Raw genomic sequence first — 24671 nt, forward strand, 5'->3', positions numbered from 1 at the left:
GAAGGACAGGCAGGGTGAGGTTTCCTCTAGTCTCAGTATTTGAGCCTTCTAAGCAAGGCCCAGTCCCTGCCAACAGCCTTCTGGGGATCTCACTGATCCTGGCCCAGAGGAAGGCCAGGCTTTGCAGATGCAGAGCCTCCCCTGATCCAGCCCTTCCAGCCCAGGCCTCTGGCAGAATAGAGCCTGGACCAGAACAGGAGCCAGGAGGCTTCATCCAGCTGGCCCACCACCTCCACCCTGTCCCAGGAGGCTGGCTCCACCTCCCATAACCCTCAGTGGAGCAGCAAGTAGGAAACAGGGGCACCTGGGAGGCACTGCAGTGTTTTCCAGCTGTTTAGTGGGTGGTGATCAGCATTTTCAAAGTGCAGTAACACACTTAAATGTCACAGTGCATTGCACATGAGTTAAGCCCTATGCTGGGGGATATGTTCCGGGTTGAGATGTTATCAAACAAATTTGAAAAACACTGCTGCTGAGGGCCTGGCCTGAGCCCCCTAAGCTCCCCAGGTATCCCGGCCCAGCTCTGGTCTGCTCACCTGACTGAGGAACTGCATCTGACACACTGCCCGGAGCTCCTCTTGGCCTCTTGGGTCTCACACCTAAGCTCCCTCACTCCACCTGTCTGGCTCTACTTCCCCTGCAGAGACACGGGCTGAACTACTTGGCCCCGGACTTCCCGAGGGGCAGCTCATGCTGCAACAACACGATATGGCATTTGGAGCAAGGGAGAGATGCACAAGGCGCTGTGAGAGCCCAGAGGAAGGCCAGAGGTGAAGCCTAAACTGAGTTCTCTAAGATGCTCAGGTGGCCAAAGCAATGGAACGGCACTGGCAGAGGCCGGGATGTGTGAGATCATAGGGGCTCCGCAGTGACAGACATGGTTTGTGAAGCTTCTAAGGACCCTTTGCTGCTGTGTTCCCCTCCTCATCCTAGTGAACTCTGCTTCTCTCTCAAGGCCCAGCTCAGTGCCCTCTCTCCATCCCCAGGGTCTCATCTCGCTCTTACGCAACTCCCCACCTCCCACTCAGCTTCTCAGCTGTAAGCTTCCTTAAGGCAGGAGCCAAGCTGAGGGGCCTTTTTATCGCCCACAAATCCCGGCCCAGTGCATTAACAGAAGGGCCCAACAGGTATGTCCGAGTGGATGCATGAAGTTCACAGATGCAGCAGTTGTAGCTCAGAGTGGGAGTGCCTGGCTCAAGGTCACACAGCAAGTTGTGGAGCTGTGGTGTAAGGCACAGTCCTCACTCAGGGCTGTACTATGACCTTGTTCTACGATGCCAAACCTGGGCACTTTTGTCCAGCTGATGTGGCAGAGAATGCTGGAGGAGGAGTGTTGGTGTGAAGGTTGTGGGGAGGGTTGAGAGGGTCACAGATGCAAAGGAGCAAGGCCTTCCTGGATGTGCTGCCCAGAGGCAAGCCCTACTCTTAGGGCATGTGAGCCAGGCTGAAGGGCTCAGGTCTGACACTATGACGAGCCAAGGCCCTCGCCAGGGGGACATCTCTCCTGGGGCCACTGTGACATGGAAGTGGCCACCAGCCTCACCCTCTGTTTTATCCCACAACCCCTTTACGCCTTAACAGCAACCTTAAGGAAGCCAAGGAAGAGGGCCCCATTCTCACTCACCCAATTAGGACACTCAGGAGCAGGAAGAAGCAGTTTCTAGGGACAGGACAGGCTCATGGCTTCCTAATCTATGAGCGTGACAGGAGCATAGAGGGCTCACGACATCGGCAGCACTGACATTCTGCGAAGCCACGCCTCCATGTCCCCATCTAAGTTCGCTTCCAGCCCAGGACTGCAGAGCCAGGACTGCTGCCCATGCTGGCTGGGTCTCCAAGTAGATTTCTTCTGAGGGCCACAAGCCATGAGGCAGGGGAGGGACAAAGTAAAGGGAGTCTGGGGGAGGGGAGCCGAAGCGCAGCCCTTACCCACAGCAGCCTCTGCCCAAAAGATGGCACTCATAGAATCCACCTCACCCAATGTTCAAGCCTGTAGGCCCTTCCTCCGCAGTCACTCCTGCTCCACCCACTGCTTGTACCAAACCTCTCTAGGCCTAAGTTTCCACATGTGAAAGCAAAGAGTGGCTGGGCATAGTGCCACAATGCCTGTAATCCCAGCAATTCAGAAGGCTGAGGTGGAAGAATCACTTGAGTCCAGGAGTTCAACACCAGCTTGGGTAACATAACAAGAGCCTGCCTCCAAAAAACAAAAAAAAAAAGAAGAAGAAGAAGAAAAAAAACCATCAAGTTGCCCCCTGCTTTGCATATGCCTAGGTTGTGAAGCAACACAAACACAGCCGAGTAACTTCTTTGCAAAGCCCAAGTGCTAGAGCCCCTTCTCTCTGCTCCCTCTCCAAGCAGCCTTCAGGGTGAAAAGGCTTGGACGGCACATGGGGAGGCCACCACAGCTGCAGACTGCTTGCAAGGCTGAGGATACCACAGCTCTCTAGCTGGGCACTTCCCTCCACACCCAGGAGTCAGTCAGCCAGCTGCTCTCTGACCCCCTCACCACGGGGTCTCCTGCCCATCTCCTGCCCAGCGCCTCACACATGTACACACACACCCCTTCACTGACTCCAGCCTGTCTCGCACCCCTGCTGGGCTCCCCAGCACAATAGTCCTCTTGTATTCCCTGCCCCCACCAGGTCCCAGACCTGCTCTCAGGCCTGCCTGTTTTCTTTCTTTTTTTTTTTTTTGAGACGGAGTCTTGCTCTGTCGCCCGGGCTGGAGTGCAGTGGCCGGATCTCAGCTCACTGCAAGCTCCGCCTCCCGAGTTCACGCCATTCTCCTGCCTCAGCCTCCCGAGCAGCTGGGACTACAGGCGCCCGCCACCTCGCCCGGCTAGTTTTTTGTATTTTTAGTAGAGATGGGGTTTCACTGTGTTAGCCAGGATGGTCTCGATCTCCTGACCTCGTGATCCGCCCGTCTCGGCCTCCCAAAGTGCTGGGATTACAGGCTTGAGCCACCGCGCCCGGCCAGGCCTGCCTGTTTTCCCAGCCTCTGGCAGGTTCCCCCCACCCAACCACAGAACTCTACATCAACGTGAGTCTCTAGCCACTCCCTGCCCTTTTAACCCTCCTTGTCTTCCTGCGACCTCTTCTCTCCCAGCCTTCCAAAGAGTTGCAGTCCAGCCCTGGCCCTCCTCACCCCTCCCTCATCCATTGGGCCAGGGTGGAATCATAAGCAGACCCAGGTCTTGGCCAGCTCCTCCTGCAGCCCTGGACCCCTCAGGTGAAAGGAAAATGTTAGAGTTGTTTTATGTTTTAAGAGAAGCCTAAGGGTGAGAAGCTTTGCCTGAAGGAGTGAATGTTTCTTGAGTGTATTGTTAGGTACTTGTGCAAGGGATATGTTGTAGGGGCCCTCCAGGTGCTCCCCATAAAGGCAGCATACGTATGACATCATATGCTGTCATCATATGCTGTCGGAGAGCCGACAGCCTTGTAGTTTTTTTTCCCAGTGTAGAAAATAATAGTCCTGTCTTCCAAGTAGGTGAGTTCAGAAGAGGCCTGACAGCCACCCTCTCCAATGACCCCACCCTTATTGTGGTAGCTGGCTGGCAGGAAAGTTGGCAGGACTGTGTTCATCCTTCAGTGTTCATCCCGCCTGGGAGTCAGGTAGCCTACAGCGGTGTTCTCAAACTGGAGCCTGCATCAGCAACACCTGGAGGATGAAACAGCCTGTTAGGCCCCTCCCCTTCTGTTTCGGATGCAGTGGGAATGGGTGGGACCTGAGAGTGTGCACTTCTGTAAGCTCCTGGGTGATGCAGACGCTGAACACTTTCATCCATAGAGATGCTTCTCCCCGGCTCAGCCAGAAGCAGTTTTGGAGCCAGGGGAAGAGGAGACTGCTGACCTTGTAAGATAGGGGTTGATACTGAACCTCCAGCCAAAGGGGCAGTCTCTTCAAAGGTCTGCATGTGGTGAGTAGAAGGCTCTGAACCTCACATTAGTGAACTTAGGGTTCCACTACTAGAACTTGTGATCTTTTTTTAAACCACATTTTCTGATTCCCCTCTTATGAGCAAGCCAGGCACTTTACATATCTTATCTCTACTCCTTACTCCCACTATGCAAGGAGATATCCCTGAAGCTTGCAGAAGTGGGATCTGAACCCAGACCTCATTTTAAAGTCTAGGCTCTTAACCTTTCTGTGATTCTGCCTTAAGAAATGAGGCAAATAGCTTGGGCAATGAGAATGATGAAGGGAGGGAAGGAAATGGAACCCTTTTTTAGATAGCTGACATGTCCAGGTCTGCCACAGAAGTGGGGACATACAGGTTTTCCTGCTCTCCATCTAAAGCTACCCATCTCACATTGCAAGAGCCCAGTTCCTTCCCTCCTGGGCCCTTACTCCTGGATTGCTGGCTCCTGGATTGCCAGGCCTTCCCTGTCCTGTTCACTGCTGTATTCCCACCAACAAGCATCACTCTTGGCACACCTGAAGGTACCAAAGGTGTTGCATGAATCAACACATTCCCATGCCTGCAATGCCCCGAGACTCAGCCAGTGCCAGGATTCTCCCATCTACACCTTAGGTGGTCAGGTCCCTGTGTGAAGCTGGAGAACTATAGTCAAATCAAGAGGCTGGGAAATATACTTCTTAAAACTGATTTTAATATCCTTCTTCCCTCCCCTACCCCACTGGGAAAAGGCTAAAACAATCTGGATGGGTTTAATTACAAATTAATACATACTGTCATTGTGTAAAGTATATCAACACTGGGGCAACAAGGGACTATTGGAAAAAGTGAAACCCATATTAACAAAATGTCATGGAAGAACCCCACTTAGTGATTTCACTGGCTGCTTGAAAGACAGTCAATGGAAAGGTCAATGTTCTGCATATTCTCTGGGGCCTGCCTGTCCATGCAACGAAAGGAGGTCTTGCCCAGACTCAGCCAAGCCTAGTTAGCTTCAACCAGGCCCTAGACCAAAAGCAAGGGAAGAGGGCATCCTTTCAATAGGATAAGGGTAGAAAGGGCAGATTGACAGATAAAATCCTGCAGCTTCACTTAAAAGCCCATGGGGAAAAAGAAAGCAGGAAGTTACTGGGAAGCCTTAAAGAAAGATGCAGCATTTTCTCAACATTAAAAAAAAAAAGTTAAAACATTAAAAAACAAACAGAAATCAACTGCAAGGTCATTGGAGAGGAAGAAAAAAAGGAATAGAACTTCATTATTTTCAGTAAGTTTGAACATGGTCTCGGCTTCATCCATGTCTTCATTATGCAGACACCATCCTCTCAGCACTGTGCTCAACCTGTGAGACCCTTTGCTTAGCAGCTTAAAGGAAATGTTTTTTTAAAAAGGTACTATACACTCATACATAAATGCACACATTTATATGTGCATGTGTATATACATATAAATTGTAATAAAGTAGTTTTAGAAAGCTGGGGGCACCAAGGCCTCTGGGGCTGACTTCCTTGCATTCAGAATTCCACAGGACGATACCTACCCAAGAACTTCTCTCCAATTTGAAACACTCCATCTTCCCTTAAGATCGCCTGATAGGAGGAGACTGAGGCAGGTCCACAAAACAAACGAAGGTCCTAGAAAATGTGTCACCAGGGACATTGTTCACATGTGAAAGGAAAACTAGAATCATGAGTTATTTGAGAGCTCTCTACCCTTTCTGACTCCCCCTCCCTGCCCAGAGAACGTGCAGGCCGGAATACTACATCTTTAAATATTTCTGGCTGAGCCCTCTCGCCACATATGTCAGTAACATTCCAAGCTGGCGACCACATGTTCAGGCTCTGGCTCCCTTCCTCTCTACTGAGGAGTGCTCTGTTGTTTCAAGGCCACGGTGGGGCCACCCGGTTCCCATTTCAGCTCCATCTTCAGTTGATCATACATCTCAGAAACAACTAAATTAAAAAAGAAAATTGGTGCCAAAAGAATCTTCATATTTGAAACACCTATTTCTTTTTTTCTTTTTTTTTTTTCTGAGACAGAGTCTCGCTCTGTCGCCCAGGCTGGAGTGCAGTGGTACCATCTCGGCTCACTGCAACCTCTGCCTCCTGTGTTCCAGAAATTCTCCTGCCTCAGCCTCCCGGGTAGCTGGGACAAGGTGCATGCCACCACACCAGGCTAATTTTTGTATTTTTAGTAGAGATGGGGTTTCACCATGTTGACATGGTGAAGAACTCCTGGTCTCCAACTCCTGACCTCGTGATCCACACACCTTGGCCTCCCAAAGTGCTGGGATTACAAGCGTGAGCCACCACGTCCGGCCTGAAATGCCTATTTCTTTTGAGAATGTTTTTAAAATTCCACTTGATGAATTTTTTAAAGTCAGCTAGACAAAGTGTGTGTGTACATACACACAAAGACACACACCACCACACACCCACAAAATTCAGAGGCTTGGGGGGAAGGTTGTTTGCTGCCAAAAGATCTAACAGAAGAAAGCTTATATGCTGATCAAGTTTTAATAACATGGTTAACAAGAAATGTACACCATTTAGCAAGCACACAAAGACTGTGGGTAGGAACTACTGATCCCTGGAGTGTCTGGCTCCCAAGCCCATTTTCTGCCTACCTTTGGCATAGCTTCATAGTTACTACATTCAGAGAATCCAAGAGGACTGCATGGACAGATGAACCTTTATTTAAAAAAATAGCACTTCAAATAAATTAAAAGGGACAACCGTCAAGTGTTCAAATTGTGAAGAAATAGTTGAAAACCTAGAGAGACTCCAAGCTGCAGTCTTCTAACCTCATTCTTTGTCCAATGGCAAAACCCTACACATCTCAGTACTCCCACTCAATTTTTTCCCTGCTGAGACGAGGGAAGCAACTGCAGACAGGAGACCAGACGGAGGAGAAAGCTGCATCTGATTGGAATGAACATTGCCACGTACTTGCTAATACGGGTTTCACTTTATGACCAAATGTATTCTTTCAAAAATAAAAAAGGGGAGAGGGAAGCTGCATGTTTTTAAAAATTGAAATTATTTAGGGATAAAACACTAACTCTAGTGCCTTTAACGGGCAATAGCAACTTTTTTCCTCCGAAGTCAAACACCATCCCCAGCTGAGCCTTTGTGCTACAAGCTTTTCAGGAGATGTTACCTAAACTTTATTAAAAGAAAAGAACAAGTTTAAATATAGACACTGGACTAGCCCAGTCTGTATTTTCAAGTCCACATTCTTCATCTGAAGCACTGCATCAGGGACCCCCCTGAGTCTGCATGTTTTCAAGTTCACAGTACATGGAACCAGTTTTTCTTTTTAATTTTTTCCTCACTCAGAGCAGCCACACACAGTGGCCGTTGACGCTGGAACCTCGGGCGGGGCCTTTTCCTATGAGGCCTGGCCAGAGCTGCCCAAGGTTTCTCCTCAATGAGAATCAATGCTGTCATGCTCTATGGATGGGAAAAAAGCAAGAAAATAAAAGCACCTGGTACAGGTTTCATCAGATCCATTCGGATTCGCTATGTTCCAAACCAGCTGCTGAATGCCATTTGTCCACTTTGTGTGTGTTGAACAGTTTGTGGCCTTGGAGTCTGTCTCAATTAGAAGAACTGTTATTGGACGCCCCAGAGGTTGATGCAATAGCAGCTCCAGCAGGGCTACTCGTAGAGACTGACTTTCGGATGTGAGGCAACAAGTAGGGATCACAGGCCAGCTGCTGGACATCAATGCGGTCCTCCTTTCGGTAGGCCAAGCATCGTCGAATAAATGCCTGCAAAGGAGAGCTTCTTGAAGATGGACGCAGATAGTCTTGGCACCCCTGGAGGGAACCCTAAGGCTATTGGCTGCCAGGGCCCATAGCAAATATCTCCTAAAGAGAAGGAACTTAAGGCCTTCCCCAGAAACCACCAGGCAGACCCAAAGAAAACAAGGGAAGGAGAAGCACCAACAACAGTACCTCTCTGCTGCCACTGATTCCTTCCCAGACAGAAAGGGCTGAGCCATTACTGAAGGGAGGAAAAAGGAAGCATGACCTCTAAATACTCCTGCCCCCAAAGCACTAAGACCAACAGAAAAAAAAAAACTCTCTTTGTCTTCGCTGGTTTGGATGGGAACAGTCTAACTTCATGGTCCTCCATCTACAAACCATGACCTCAAGTGAACTTCCTGCGGAAGTGAAAATTCTATCACCATATGAAGTGTCAGGAGACACACAATGGCTAACACTATGATGTGTCACAGGTGATAAAATCATTTCCCTATGTCGTAAAGGGAAACCTGAAAAGGACTTGCATTTGCGATAACACTGTAGACCCAAAAATGCAGTGAGTGGGATTACACATGGAATTCCAGTTGACTACCAATATGGAGGCTATGCAGTTTTAGTTTCTGTAAGTCTTAGCATAAAGGCCCTTATATCGATTATCTGTCTTGTCCTGCTTGCTTTCTTCCTATTTTTAGCTAGTTCTATTTAATCAGTTTCAATATAACTATTTTAAATAAATTAATTTTTAAAAATCTAAAACATCATTATTACAGAAAGTCCGTATTTTACACGAGGGTGACAAGGATGTGATGTGTCCGTACACACAGGTTCACTGGCTCTCTCAAATGGACTGCTCTGGCGGGGGATGTCGATGCAGAGGCTGTGCATGGGTGCAGCAGACAGTATAAGGGAACTCTATACTTTCAGTTTTGCTGTGAGCCTAAAATTGCCTAAAAAGCAGAGTTGATTTGAAACAAAATCTACAACATGAATCAAGCTATTGATTTTCTGGTTTTCCCCCATGTTTGGTAAACACATTAATAATACAATGCCAATCCTGGCTTTTCAAAATCAAAGACAGGTACTGGCTTGGTTAAAGCATTTGGAAGATAAAAACAATTCATAGAAATGAACATAATGATCCTTGGCCTTTAAAAATGAACTTTTCTAGGTGAAAGGCATAGAATTGGAGTTAAACAGGTTACCTTGGGTTAAATATTTGTCAAACTTTTTTTTTTTTTAACTTTTTTTAGAGACAAGGTCTTGTTCTGTCACCCAGGCTGGAGTGCATTGGCATGATCACAGCTCACTGTAGTCTCAAACTCCTGGGCTCAAGTGACCCTCTACCTCAGCCTCCCAAGTAGCTAGGACCCAAGGCGTGCCCCACCACATCCAGCTACTTTTAAAATATTTTGTAGAAATGGGTCTCACTATGTTTCCCAAGCTGGTCTCAAACTTGTGGCTGCAAGTAACCTTGCCACCTCATCTTCCCATAGTGCTAGGATTACAGGTGTGAGCCACGGCACTCAGCCAAGTAAACTTCATTTACCTTGAATTTTCTCTGTAGCTGCCAGTGTCAGCTCTTAAAACAGCAATCAGCTCACATAGTTGCCCTGATTAAAACCTGCAACTGCCTTCCCTCACACTTACCCTCACCCTCCTGCCTCTCTTACCACCTTCCCCTTTGCTCTGTGGACCTGCAAAAAGCTCATTCTCACATCTGAGCTTCTCTCCACTAAAATGCTTTCCCCTGCCGATCTACGGCTCCTGCAAATCATGGCTCCCAACTTCATACCATTCAAGATACTGCTCAAAATGTCACTTCATCTTTGAGGCCTTCCCTAACCATGCCATCAAAAAAGAAGTTTCCACCTCCTCATCCCCCTACTCTGATTTATTTCTTCAAAACATGTGTCACCATCTGAAATGTATCCACTTTTTGTTTTATTGTTTTTCTCATAAGTGGAATATAAGCTCCTTAAGGGTAGGGAACTGGTCTGCAGAGTTCACTGCTACATATTTGGTTTCATCTCCACTACCCAGAATAGTGTCTTAGTGTTTCATAGGCATTCAATAAATATTTGTTGTGGGAGGACAGGAAAAGAAGAGGGTAGGATTTGGAGAAACAGGGACATAGGAGACAATTCATGGAAACATTTGGAGATACTTCTGTATTCTTCATAGCAAGTTCATCTAACAGTCTCTAAAGTTTTGGAGACATTTGTTCACTATTTATTGAATAAACACAAAAATTTGACAAAAGTTATATAAAGAAATAGTCTTGAAAAACCTGACAGATTAGGAGAATTAAACATCTACCAGATAACATATTCAAGTCCCTCAGTGTCAACTCTGGGTGGCAGCTGCGGCATGGGTAGTAGAGCAGCTAGCTAGAGAATCTGCCAAGGGTTAGGTGCTACAAGTCCTCTTAAACCTCACAACCACCCTTTTTTTTTTTTTTGGAGACAGGGTCTCACTGTGTTGCGGAGGATGGAGTGCAGTGGCTATTCACAGGTGTGATCATAGCACATTACAGGTGTGCAGCGCCACACCTAGCTACAAACACCTTTTTTTTTTTTTTTTTGAGACGGAGTCTCGCTCTGTCGAGTGCTGTGGCCGGATCTCAGCTCACTGCAAGCTCCGCCTCCCGGGTTCACGCCATTCTCCTGCCTCAGCCTCCCAGGTAGCTGGGACTACAGGCGCCGCCACCTCGCCCGGCTAGGCTTTTTTTTGTAGTTTTTAGTAGAGACGGGGTTTCACTGTGTTAGCCAGGATGGTCTCGATCTCCTGACCTCGTGATCCGCCCGTCTCGGCCTCCCAAAGTGCTGGGATTACAGGCTTGAGCCACCACGCCCGGCCTTACAAACACCTTTTAAGGAAGATGTTTTTGTCTCTGTTTTTATGGATAAGGAAAAGCAGCTTAAAAGGTTTAACTTGCCTAAAGTCACACAGCTACTACTGAGTGCAGAGCTGATACCAAAATTAGGTTAACCAGGCTTCAAAGCTGAGCCTCTCTCCAGCTCTCCCAGGACAGTCAGGAAATCAGCATTTGCCTTAGGGATGTGTTATGGGACTTCTCCCTTGCAGATTTGATTTCTTGGTTATGCAGTACTTAAACTGTTGAACAATGGGGACAGGGAGTAATCAGTCAGGAATTACAAACAACTGCTGAAGATGTTAATTCTTTTTTTTTTTTTTTTTGAGACAGTCTCGCTCTGTCACCCAGGCTGGAGTGCTGTGGCCGGATCTCAGCTCACTGCAAGCTCCGCCTCCTGGGTTCACGCCATTCTCCTGCCTCAGCCTCCCAGTTAGCTGGGACTACAGGCGCTGCCACCTCGCCCGGCTAGTATTTTGTAGTTTTTAGTAGAGACAGGGTTTCACCGTGTTAGCCAGGATGGTCTCGATCTCCTGACCTTGTGATCCGCCCGTCTCGGCCTCCCAAAGTACTGGGATTACAGGCTTGAGCCACCGCGCCCGACAAGATGTTAATTCTTACCCTGTGACGTGGCAGCTATACCACTTGGAAAAAGAGGCTCTTTTCCAACCTGTGTCACATTGGTACGCTGTGAAGGAACAGCAGAGATCAAACGCCAAAAAAAGAGATTAGACTTATAACTGGCTGGGCACAGTGGCTCACACCTGTAATCCTAGCACTTTGGAGGCTGAGGCAGGTGGATGGCTTGAGCCCAGGAGTTCGAGATCAGCCTGGGCAACATGGTGAAACCCCTTGTCTACAAAAAATACAAAAAAATAGCTAGGTGTAGTGGTGCACGCCTGTAGTCCCAGCTTCTTGGGAGGCTGAGGTGGGAGGATCACCTGAGCCTGGGGAGGTCAAGGCTGTGGTGAGCCGTGATAGTGCCACTGCACTCCAGACAGGGTGACAGAGAGAGACTCTGTCTCAAACTGACAACAACAAGACTTACAACTGCTCACTTTTAACTTTAAAAATGCTGAATGACCATAGCATCAAATGGGGCTGGCTACTACTCATCTAAGAAGAACTGGTTAATAGAGATAAATAAAATAGCACAGAAAAAGTAGGCTGGCTACTAGAATTTGGTTTACAGATGTGGCAAGGATGAATGATTATTTATAGCTTCCTTTTTACCACTTCCCATTCTATGCTTCCTTTTCCCCACTGAGTTTGTTATGCCCTCACCAACTGCAACAGAATTTACTGCCTACCATTCGTTTGACATTTAACTCTATAATGTTGATATGGTTTGGCTGTGTCCCCGCTCAAATCTCATCTTGAATTGTAGTTCCCACAATCCCGTGTCGTGGGAGGGACCTGGTGGGAGGTAACTGAATCATGGGGGTGGTTACCCCCATGCTGTTCTCATGATAGTTCTTACAAGATCTGCTGGTTTTATAAGGGGCTTTTCCCTCTTTGCTTGGCACTTCTCCTTTCTGCTGCCATGTAAAGAAGGATGTGTTTGCTTCCCCTTCCACCATGATTGTAAGTTTCCTAAGGTCTCCCCAGCCATGCTGAACTGAGTCAATTAAACCTCTTTCCTTCATAAATTACCCAGTCTTGGGTATATCTTTATTAGCAGCATGAGAACAGACTAATACAAATGCCTTAGTACTCTTATATAATTTCTCCTACATGGGCATCAGCTCCCCAAATTAATCATAATCCCTGAATACAGATGAAGCTGGGTATCTTTCATGACATCCACATACTTACCTGTTCTCTCTCAACTGGAGTCTGCTCTCCCTCCCTTTCTGACTCTAGGGAGCCTTTCTGGATTAAAACACACATCTATCAACATTCCTTCTACTGGAACTGGGGATGGGGTGGTCAGGGTGTAAGCAATGTTCTTCTGTCAAGTGTTCTTAGGAATATTAATTCATGCCTATCCTGATGTTTTTAGTAACTCCTGAATTTCACACTGAAGAATCCATTCACTATTACCCAAGAAATAATACAGAAAGCAAAGCAGTTGTTTCTGTTAGCCAATGGGTCAAACAAAACTTACCTTTGCTTCAGGTGTTACTACTGGCTTTGGCGGGAACTGCACTTCAGTAGCTTTAAGAATCGTATTCTCTTGTAGGATGTCTTGCTGAGACTGGTTATGGCCAAAAGGCTGTCACATAAAAACAAACAAATAAGGTGGGCCTCTGATGAAAATTAAAGAGAAAACAATTCAGGATCACAGGGAAGGAAAAGGAGGAGACATCTTCTAACATGAATTGCTGCAAGGAACTCTGGAGACAATCCCCTCTAGTTCTCTCACTTTATAGATAAAGGGGGTGAGAGCTCAGAGCGTATGTAACTTGCTCACAGCTCAACTTCCAGGTCAAAGCAGAGCGGGGACCAGAAGCAGCATCTCCTATATCCTAACGTTTTGCTAAGCTTTGCTCACACCAAAGAAAACGGAGATCCAGAGCAGGACCCAGCAACCTCACCTGCTCGGAGGGATACGTGCGGCCCTAAGAAATACACAACTATGCCTCAGGACAATTCAAGAAACAGAAAAATAGAAGGAAAGGAAGTGAAAACCAAGAGGGGTAAGGAGAGAGCGGGAACAAGAAAGAGTTAGGGTTACTTAATGGTTTCATCTATGCTGAGCTGCCATTTTCTAATAAACTCTTTTTTTTTTTTCTTTTTTTCTGAGATGGAGTCTTGCTCTGTCGCCCAGGCTGGAGTGCAGTGGCCGGATCTCAGCTCACTGCAAGCTCCGCCTCCCGGGTTTTCGCCATTCTCCTGCCTTAGCCTCCTGAGTAGCTGGGACTACAGGCGCCCGCCACCTCACCCGGCTAGTTTTTTTGTATTTTTTTTAGTAGAGATGGGGTTTCACTGTGTTAGCCAGGATGGTCTTCATCTCCTGACCTCGTGATCCTCCTGTCTCGGCCTCCCAAAGTGCTGGGATTACAGGCTTGAGCCACCGTGCCCGGCCTCTAATAAACTCTTAAAAATAAGTTCAACTCAAGTCTCTCTATACTGGTTCTACTGAGATCTCTCTCAAACAGTTATTTCTAGATAATTTCTACTACTGTTATCAGCAGTAATTCAACATTGTCAGGGAATGTAAATAATAATTAAGACTACTATCTCTGAATAGTTTCCCTGTTTTAGAGAGGTGAGATAGAAAAGAAAAGAAAAGAGAAAAGAAAAGAAAAGAAAAGGAAAGAAAAGAAAGACCAAGGAGAAGCTAAAGAGGAAAGTATAATCTGAATTAAGAGCCTGGTCTGGGCTGGGCGTGGTGGCTCACACCTGTAATCCCAGCACTTTGGGAGGCTGAGGCGGGCGGATCACGAGGTCATGAGATCAAGATCATCCTGGCTAACACGGTGAAACCCTATCTCTACTAAAAATACAAAAAATTAGCCGGGCATGGTAGCAGGTGCCTGTAGTCCCAGCTACTTGGGAGGCTGAGGCAGGAGAATGGTGAGAACCCGGGAGGTGGAGGTTGCAGTGAGCCGATAGCGCACCACTGCACTCCAGCCTGGGCAACAGAGCGAGACTCCAACTCAAAAAAAAAAAAAAAAAAAAAAAAAAGAGCCTGGTCTGGGGAATGTAATCAAAATACTAAGAATTCAAAGGAGACACAGGAACTCCCATCTGGCTTATACCCACAGCCTACTGGGAAACACTAAAACATACAAACACACAAAAACAGGAACATAAATATACAAGTGGATCCTAATATATACATTTATAAGGCATGTTCACAAGGAAAAACAAATATGACAATTCATTAGGTGTAGTTTACCACTTGTTGAAATGATATGTGACCTTGATCAGAGGTAACAATGAATTCGTCCTGACACCATCTCCCCAGTATAGAAATATAAAGCATGCTTTCATTAATAATAGGCTCAATTAATGGGACAGTTGGCAATAAAGATTCTGGGGATATTTTGAGTTTGGTTCTTGGGGCCCACAGGTTCTTGGGAAGATTGTATACTTTCATAAATATACGATTTATGTAAATCCCTATACATACTATCAGAACAAATACATGTTCCAGATCTAATTGAGAACAGCAAAAGTGCATGTTTTTAACAGCCCAGCAGAACTCATTAGGTACCCTAGGGTTGAGGATTTCTGCTTACGAATAAGGCTTGTATTATTAAGTCTTTATTTTCTTTAAACCACTCCTTTCAGGATTCTATTTTGTATAACCTAATAATTAACTCCAAGAGACTAATCCATACCAAGGCACTGTATGTGTGTTGCCACCCAAGAAAGAAATCAAGCTTCTCCGTCAACCTTCTAACTTACCTTCCTTCCATAAAGACACTGATAGAAGATCACACCCACCGACCACACATCAACTTTATTTGAGATCTTTGGTGGTTCTTTCCCAACCACAAAACACTCTGGTGGTAAATACCTGGGACAAAGAAGAAATAAAAATTCTTAGAATAATGATTATGTAAGTTTAAGACATGTACAAAAAGACAAAATAAAATATCTTATTGAAAACAGAAATTTTTTTTTTTTTTTTTTTTTGAGACAGGGTCTTGCTCCGTCACCCAGGCTGAGTACAGTGGCGTGATCATGGCTCACTAAAGGCTCAACCTCCCGAGCTCAGGTGGTTCCCCCACCTCAGCCTCCCAAGTAGCTGGGATTAAAGGCAGGCGCCACCATGCCCAGGTAGTTAAAAAAAAAAAAAAAAATTGTACAGGTGGGGTCTCACTGTGTTGCCCAGGCTGGTCTCAAACTCCAGGACTCAAGTGATCCTCCCCACTCCGACCTCCTAAAGTGCTGGGATTACAGGCGTGAGCCACCATGCCCGGCCAATATGTGAATTTTAACAGTCAACTTAGACCTACATGGAGAGTCAATGAAAAGACACTCTAGGCGAAGTGTAGTGGCTCATATTCATAATCCCAGCACTTTGGGAGGACAAGTCCGGCAGATCGTTTGAGCTCAAGAATTCGAGACCAGCCTGGGCAACACAGCAAAACCCCATCTCTACTAAAAATACAAAAATTAGCTGGGCCTGGTAGCACACCCCTGTAGTACTTGGGAAGCTGAGGTGGGAGGATCACCTGAGCCTGGGGGAGGCTGACTGCGGTGAGCTGAGATCATGCCACTGCACCCCAGCAACAGAGTGAGACCCCCATCTCAAAGTAAGAAAAGACACTCTAACTTAGGGAGGCAGTAATGTCCCTACAGGGCATCAAAATACAGTTCTCAATTTCCTAAGAGTGGTAAATATTCTCACTAGTCCCACTTCATTCACTCTAAGCCTCCTTTCCCAGGGTCGTGCCTAATATAAGTGTCATTCGACAAGTTTTAAAAAGGGGGTGGGGAGACACAAAAGAAGCGCATTCCCTTTTAGGATAGCTTCATCAACAAATATTAAATGTAACTAGAAATGGCGTGGGTTTCATGTTGCCAAAAGGAGATGTCTCTGAAAGAAGTAAATGTTTTAAAAGTCCAAATGAATTCAGGACCCAGTACAGATATTTGAGGGGAGAGGTTATCCTACCTTCTTATGGTAGCCTCTTACGATTCCAATATCAAAGATGACAATAAAGTCCTAATTTTCAGAAGACACTTCTTTTCTTTTAGAGATGGGGTCTCACTATGTTGTCCAGGTTGCTCTGGAACTCCTGATCTGAAGCGATCCTCCCACCTTGGGCTTCCCAAGTGGCTGGAATTTACAGGTGCACCACTCACCACACCTGGCTCAGAAGGTATTTTATACTTTCTACTTTAAGGGTGATCAGGGGCTTACTGGAAGACTAACAAATAGTGTAGCAAAGGCCAAACTAGTTGTTAGAACAACTCATTCCTCATCTAAATTCCTTCCCTCCCCACCGCTGGTCTCTGAAGAAACTGTTTAATATGTGATAGGCAACCACACCAAATTGTATGGTATGGAAGGTAAATACCTCTTGTATTTAGGAAACCAAATAAATACAGCTGGAGTCTTAGCCACATCAAGGCTGGAAGGTAGAATTCTGAAGATTGCCGATTGATTTCTGAAGATTTCATGCTAGCAAAATCAATCCTGTGGAAAATTCTGTATTTGGACCCTATGCTCATCCTGGAATACAACTTACAGATTGAAGGGGACCACGTGAGTTCACAGGCAGAATATTCCTTCTCTGATCCATCTCTATCAAATTTAGTTTCAAATGACAGCCTTTCTTTCTTTTAAAAAAAGTTATAGTTTCATATTCTTGTTTCTTATTTTTTATTAGTAAGACACTTTTTTTTGAGACAGGGTCCTGCTCTGTTGCCCAGGCTGGAGTGCAGTGGCGCGATCTCAGTTTGCTGCAACCTCCACCTCCCAGGTTCAAGCAATTCTCCTGCCTCAGCCTCCTGAGTAGCTGGGATTACAGGTGCCCGCCACCATGCGTGGCTAATTTTTGTATTTTTTGGTAGAGACAGGTTTTCACCATGTTGGCCAGACTGGTTTCGAACTCTTGGCTTCAAGTGATCTGCCTGCCCCAGCCTCCCAAAGTGCTGGGATTAAGTAAGCCACCGTGCCCAGCCTAAGAAACATTTTTGGATGATTAAGACCTTTAACTAGATTATTATTTTACAATGAAAACTTTTAGCCAAAGCACACATTGAGAAATGAAATATAGGACTCATTAAGAAGGGAAAAAGGCAAAGAAATAAAGGAAAAAGAATTTATTAAAAGAATAGATCTTCCAAGAGCTACTAAAACCACCCTGAACCCTAGTTTTCATAGTTCTTGATTTTTCTGGGGGGCGGGGGATGGAGTCTCACTCTGTTGCCCAGGCTGGAGTGCAGTGGTGCAATCTTGGCTCACTGTGACCTCTGCCTCCCAGGTTCAAGCGATTCTCCTGCCTCAGCCACCCAAGTAGCTGGGATTACAGGCGTGTGCCACCACGCCCGGCTAGTTTTTTGTATTTTTTAGTAGAAACGGGGTTTCACCGTGTTAGCCAGGATGGTCTTGATTTCCTGACCTCGTGATCCGCCCGCCTCAGCCTCCCAAAGTGCTGGGATTACAGGCGTGAGCCACTGCACCTGGCCAATTCTTGATTTTTTTTTTTTTTTTTTTTGAGATGGAGTCTCGCTCTGTCACCCAGGCTAGAGTGCAGTGGCCGGATCTCAGCTCATTGCAAGCTCTGCCTCCCGGGTTTACGCCATTCTCCTGCCTCAGCCTCCCAAGTAGCTGGGACTACAGGCGCCTGCCACCTCGCCCGGCTAGTTTTTTGTATTTTTTAGTAGAAACGGGGTTTCACCGTGTTAGCCAGGATGGTCTCGATCTCCTGACCTCGTGATCTGCCCGTCTCGGCCTCCCAAAGTGCTGGGATTACAGGCTTGAGCCACCGCGCCCGGCCAATTCTTGATTTTTTAATACACATAACTTAAATATGATCTTGGATAAGTAACAAATATAACCTTAATTCTAAAATGACCATATAAACGTATATATAACTTTTTTATGGCAGTGGCAGGGAAGAACAGGAGTTGTTGAACTCACCCAAATGCAGAAAATAAGTTAGCAAGAGTTTTTGTCTTTGTTTTTTGAGACAGAGTCTCGCTCCATTGCCAGGCTGGAGTGCAGTGGCACGACCTTGGCTCACTGCAACCTCAGAGTAGCTGGGATTACAGGCATGTGCCACCATGCCCAGCTAATTTTTGTATTTTTAGTAGAGATAGGGTTTTGCCATATTGGCCAGGATGGTCTCGACCTCTTGACCTCGTGATCCGACTGCCTCGGCCTCCCAAAGTGTTGGGATTACAGGCATGAGCCACCTGCCCGGCCAGCAAGATTTTTAGAATATAAAAAGCCCTGTCACTTGATTGTACATGTCTGGCAAATCCCTTTCTAGGTCTCAGTTTCTCCATCTGTAAGTGAATGAAATTAATTCTTCACCCAAATAATAACGGAAAATAATAAGCATCCTAACTTACTATCAAGGATTTTGGGAGGAGAGTAAAAGACAGCTCTATGATACTAAACTGTGTTAAAAAAAATATGTAGTTGCATATTCCATCACAATCCAAATCCCCATACAAAAAACAAATTATTCTCAAGGCATAGTCTATGTGTCACTTCTTTTTTTTTTTTTGAGACGGAGTCTCGCTCTGTCGCCCAGGCTGGAGTGCAGTGGCCGGATCTCAGCTCACTGCAAGCTCCGCCTCCCGGGTTCACGCCATTCTCCTGCCTCAGCCTCCCGAGTAGCTGGGACTACAGGCGCCCACACCTCGCCCGGCTAGTTTTTTTGTATTTTTAGTAGAGACGGGGTTTCACCGTGTTAGTCAGGATGTCTCGATCTCCTGACCTCGTGATCCGCCCGTCTCGGCCTCCCAAAGTGCTGGGATTACAGGCTTGAGCCACCGCGCCGGCCGTGTCACTTCTTTAAAATAAGTATTCAGCCAGGTGCGGTGGCTCACGCCTGTATTCCCAGCACTTTGGGAGGCCAAGGCAGGTGGATCACCTGATGTCAGGAGTTCCAGACCAGCCTGGCCAATATGGTGAAAGCTGTCTCTACTAAAAATACAAAAAAATTATCTGAGCATGGTGGCGGGTGCCTGTAATCGCAGCTACTCGGGAGGCTGAGGCAGGAGAATTACTTGAACCCGGGAGGTAGAGGTTGCAGTGAGTTGAGATCACGCCATTGCACTCCAGCTCAGGCAACAAGAGCGAAATTCTGTCTCAAATAAATAAATAGATAAATAAATAAGAGAAATATTCAACGTAGTAGAGTTCTGCAACCACCAAATACTGCAAATAGTTAACTTATAATTTGTTATACCCTTCAGGATTATTTTTATCTGACATACTGAGAATGGTGATTATGACAATATTTCTACCAATTTGGAGACTCTTCAAACCTTCATAGAAACCTCTAACACTCAATCTTCTCAGAAGCCCTGTCTTACTTTAAATTATTAAAAATCTCAACTACAATCTAAAGTAGAAAGAACAGTAAAATGACCCCTAAGTAAGCACCATCCAGCTTCAAGAATTATCAACATGTGGCCAGTCTCCACCATTTTCCCCCACAGACTACTTTGAAGCAAAATCCCTAGCATCACATAATTTTTATTTAAATTCTAATCACTGAATTTTTGTAGGTAAGCAACTACAGCAGTAACTATTTTAAATGCAAAAAAAACTGTGCCTTTAAAAAAAAAAACTATCAAACACAAAGCTCAAATCCAAATTCCAGTGAATTTATACAGCAGAGGTATAGACCTGTTTCCAGAATTTTCAGCAGCAGATATTTTTGTATCACTCAGTGACAGGAACACTAGCCCACAATAACCACCATAGTGAATAAACACTGTAAATGTAGCTTCTATTTTAAATCTATAATTTCACAGTTTTAATTTAGGGACTGACTTTTTACTATAGGTACCATTTTCACAAGCAGTAAGGAGCAACAGAAACTGGGGCACTGTGTCCATGGTGTTATTGGCAGGCTTCACGATAAGCACAGGGCTGATGCTGTGTGTTGTGAAGGCCATGCCCCTCTGCTTCCTCCTCCACCTCTGATTCCCAGACAGTCAGTACTCTCTGCTAAGGTCCAGGACCCTCCAGTTCCAAAGGTAAGTGATTTGACCACCTTCCCTGGGGTACAAATAATACGTCTTGCCCCTCTGTTGGTGCTATAGAGCCTTCCCTTGCAACTCCTGAAAGAAATTCCTCATCCCATTAAGCCGTGAAGAGAGACTTGTATTTGCACTAAAAAAAAATCGGGAGCCATTCTTTATATACACCAATATGTGGCTTGTGTGACCACCTCAAAATGGAAGAGGAAGCTTTGTTAACACACTTTTATAACCATAGAGTTAAAGGCCTGAGTTTCAGGTATAAAAGGTTCTAATGGCCAAAGGTTATCGTAGGCAGAAATAGAAGCATAAAACTGGCAGGCAGAGCTAGCTTGGGTGGGGTGGCTAGGGGAAGACAGGTGACAACAGATGGGAAGAAATGTGCCTCAAAAACTTTCAGAACATGGCTAACAGACACGGATAAACTTCTGATAAATTGTGGTCACTTTTTCCTGTATAGATTTCATACGCGCTATAGTTATGTTTCATTCTGATCTTCATAACTCCCTATGGTCCAACATCCTCAGGCAATTCTTGAGACAAATCCCTTATCCCAGTAACCCATGAAGAGAGACCTGTATTTGGACGAGAAAGATTTTGGGGCCATTCTTCATATACACCACATGAGCAACCTTGTTCTCTACTGACTTGCAAGGCCAACTGTGTGCAGTAAACATACATTTCAAATACCTGGCCACATATAAGCTCTCCTTCTTCTTAAGGGTTTTCAAGAAAGGAAAGAAAAATTAAGACAATTTAATGTAAATACCAAGAGTCAAACTGCTGAAAAGATAGTAACAATTTGGGGAGAAAGTCTGCTTTGGTTTATGGATTTTTGCCTAGTAGACAGCATACAGCAATTAATTCATTATCAACACTTCAGCAGAGCAGAGCCACATCTCTATAGCCAACCTGGCAGAGCTCCTGTATACCTACCAATAAGTACCAGCACCTTGTGATGTTAGCTCCATGCCATCCACTGAATTGTAGCTATCATCATCCATGATCTTCGAAAGACCAAAATCTGTAATTTTTATCTCTCCACACGCTGTACCATTTACTAAAAGAATATTACCTAAAAAATAAAAATCTTCATGAATAAGCAGAGACTTACTGATTAAGAGAAAAACCCAAAGTAATAGCAGATAAGAACTCAAACTCTTGCAAAAGCAAACATCCAAATCTTGGGAATCAAGCAATCTGGACTCTGGATACTCAGGGAGAGTCCTCCGCATCTGCTGAAACTTCTATTTTCTAAGAATCACCTGCTTAATGTGCCAAAACCACCACTATGATGAACTCTGGAAATAACAATAACTGGCTGAAGTAAAATATCCTTGTTCACTTGGTCAAAAATGACGGGAAACTTTCATCTGAACTTTCAGTGAGGATCTCTAAATTACTCTGTTTAGAACAGTACTTGGGGTGTGGGGGAGGAATCAAAGAAAACACGTAAGGGAACCAAAGCTAGCACCACAGCACCACCTACAGCTCCCATGGCAGGAAAGTGCTGAATTCAGTTACGGAAAATTCATTCACAAAATAGCCATCTTTTAAAAAATTTCTTCATTATAATTAATGTTTCAGTCATCTGAATTATATTAGAACATTAGAGAATAGTCAATGAGATGTAATATGCACCTATCAGAAGAGTAAAGCAAAGTTTACAATTTTGCAACACCAGAAGGTAAATGTGGACCATCTTCCTGATGCCCAAGCTAAGCTGTTAGAGTTGTCTATAGAACATATGCAGATTTCTAAAATACAGCTGAAGATAATAATAAAACATAGAGGTAAGGACTCTAGCTGCCCTATACTCTTTGCTGATGACCATCAAAGCTAGATAATAACCATACAAAAAGATGAAAAATTCTGCTTGAAATTTATTGAAATGGGAGGCATATAAGTAAAATAAGTTATTAATTTGGGGGCTCTTATCAAAAAGACCTGAAGCAGAGGAACTGTTACATAGTATGAGTCATGGGAAAAAAACAAAACTGAACTTGCCGGAACAGTTCTTTCTTAATGAGACTTACATCATGAACTGCCCTGGCTCCAAAGATAAAGGTATTGTTTCTCCAGAGTAGTATTTAATCCAACACACCCTCCTAAACCCAGTCCTGCTTGGCCAGGACTCTTTTTTCCCACACCTACCCAGGCAATCAAAAGTCAGATGTTATTAGCCTGTCTTGACTGCTGTGAATTTCTCTAACTTTATCAAATTAAAAGTCACTTATAAGACCAAAGAAAACCAACTAATACTGTCTCCTAAAAGTCAGACATACCTGGTTTGAGGTCATAGTGTATGATGGGAGGTTTTATTTCATTTAAGTACTTTAAAGCATTCACAATCTGCATGATAATGGACCGGGCCTCTTTCTCCGACATTAATTTGTGCTGTTTCAGGTAGAAGTCCAGATCATTTCCCTCACAGTATTCTAATACTGTACAAAACCTAAAGACAAATAAACCAACATTTAACCATGGAATAAGAGCAAGCAGATTAAGACTACCTAAATCAGTCCCAGGTGAAAACTTCACGTCATTAGCTTCTCACTCCTTTCTTCTTTGTTCCTTAAAATACTCTTCGATTCTTTATTCAGTATTAGCTGAGGGGTTTCTAGTAAGAAACTGCTTATTCTCTTGAAGAGTCTCCACACCCTCAATGTTGGAATCTGTTGTGCTCGGGTTTACCCACGGCAGATCTCTTCTTGAGTCTAGACTATAAGAATACTGATAAGAACTATAATGTATTTAAGCTAGGTATCTTCTTGGAAGGGGCTCCTTTATACACCCATGTCACACATCCATGTCTAAACAACTAGAATGTGATCAAGTACACAATTCTCCCTTTTTTTTCTTTTGAGACTCTGTCTCACTCTGTTGCCTACACTGGCGTGCAGTGGCGCGATTTCAGCTAGGTATACAATTCACACTGCAAACCTTTTATATAACCCTGAGTGCTGACAATGAGGAATAATCTAGAGTTTGCCCACGTCCCAAAAACTGACTGCATACTATGTCTCCTGACAGCTTGGCACAATACTGCACTACAATTTTTCTTAAACATAAAGTGTAAAAGGGCTTATAAAGTATAGTATCTACGGTTCTAACAAATGTATGCGGGCTTTCTTTCCTTCACTTATGTCAGTATGTCATACCCAAACATAAAACCATATGCCATTTGTGGCATCACAGGTCATGTGCCTATCTTCCAAGGCATTATACTCTGAAGTAAGGTGTCTTGAACTGTGTGAATATCCCTGAGGGATGAATACCTTTTCAAGTATTCTAAGTTGTGATAATGTGGGTGTATCAGTCAGGGTCTAGCCTGGAAAAAAAAAAAACAAAACCACTTGATCATTTAAAACAGAGAGACTTTAATTCAGGGAACTGATCATACAGATGATGGAAGAGCTGAGAAGACAAACTGGTCAGTGAGGCACCCTGGAGATCATACAGCAGGAAGCCATTAGCACCCTCAGGCAAGCAGGCCAGAGGGGAGGAGATGGTGAAACCAGAACCCAGGGTCACCAGGGGAAACTAGAATTGCAGGGTGGGAGAGGAGGTGGAGACCCCCTCCCATTTCTGCCTTCACATTGGCTGAAACCAGCAGGACACCAATGGATACATGGGCCTGGTAAACACAGCCTATAAGGGCTAACCCCCCGAAGATACAGAGCAGCAAAAGGGCAAGGAACAGAACTGAGAGCAAACAGGTTCAGGACTAGCGCTATGGGCCACTGGGCAATTTGAGGCCTTCATAAAGCACTGCAATTGAATATGGACACACATGGTCCTGTGGACTCCACAAACCGAACAATATCTTATGCATCTTACGAAATATAGCAGGGCATTCTAGCACTGTATCTGAAAACAAATGTCTGCTGTAATCCCAGCAATTTGGAAGGCAGAGATGGGTGGATCACTTGAGGCCAGGAGTTTGAGACCAGCCTGGCCAATACAGTGAAACTCTGTCTTTACTAAAAATATGTAATACTGGCCAGGTATGGTGGCGCACACCTGTAATCCCAGCTACTTGGGGGGCTGAGGCACGAGAATTGCTTGAACCCATGAGGTGGAGGTTGCAGTGAGCCAAGATCATGCCACTGCACTACTGCCTGGGCAACAGAGCAACACTCCATCTCAAATAAAACAAAATAAAATAAATGTCTGAAATTTATAGATTTCTCTGATCTGAGATTCTGAAATCTGAAATACAGACTCATGCTCAATGAAATGATTCTTTGACCCAAATGCAAGTTGAAAATAAAGTCTCACTTTCAGTCAGGCACAGTGGCTAAAGCTTGTAATCCCAGCACTTTGGGAGGCTGAGGCGGGCGGATCATAAGGTCAGGAGTTCAAGACCAGCCTGCCCAGCATGGTGAAACCCTGTATCTACTAAAAATAGAAAAAATTAGCCAGGCATGGTGGCGTGCATCTGTAATCCTAGCCACTCGGGAGGCTGAGGTAGGAGAATCACTTGAACC

The 24671-nt window shown here is 45.1% G+C and overlaps 1 protein-coding gene across 12 annotated transcripts in view; it reads right to left on the minus strand.

Moving 5' to 3' along the window:
- Positions 1-4595: 4595 nt before the first annotated feature.
- Positions 4596-24671, minus strand: part of TLK2 (tousled like kinase 2) — a 147570-nt gene continuing 127494 nt past the window's right edge. For all 12 annotated transcript variants that reach the window (XM_033184082.1, XM_033184087.1, XM_033184084.1 and 9 more), the window contains 5 exons: positions 22467-22636; positions 21118-21256; positions 14914-15025; positions 12665-12772; positions 4596-7688 (listed from right to left, as the gene is read on the minus strand). In XM_033184082.1, the coding sequence (XP_033039973.1) occupies positions 7515-7688; positions 12665-12772; positions 14914-15025; positions 21118-21256; positions 22467-22636 (703 nt within the window). In that variant the 3' untranslated portion in view covers positions 4596-7514. The remainder of the gene's footprint in view (positions 7689-12664; positions 12773-14913; positions 15026-21117; positions 21257-22466; positions 22637-24671) is intronic.

The sequence above is a fragment of the Trachypithecus francoisi genome, unplaced genomic scaffold, assembly GCF_009764315.1.
Source record: "Trachypithecus francoisi isolate TF-2019V2 unplaced genomic scaffold, Tfra_2.0 Lachesis_group20, whole genome shotgun sequence".
Lineage (NCBI taxonomy): Eukaryota > Metazoa > Chordata > Mammalia > Primates > Cercopithecidae > Trachypithecus > Trachypithecus francoisi.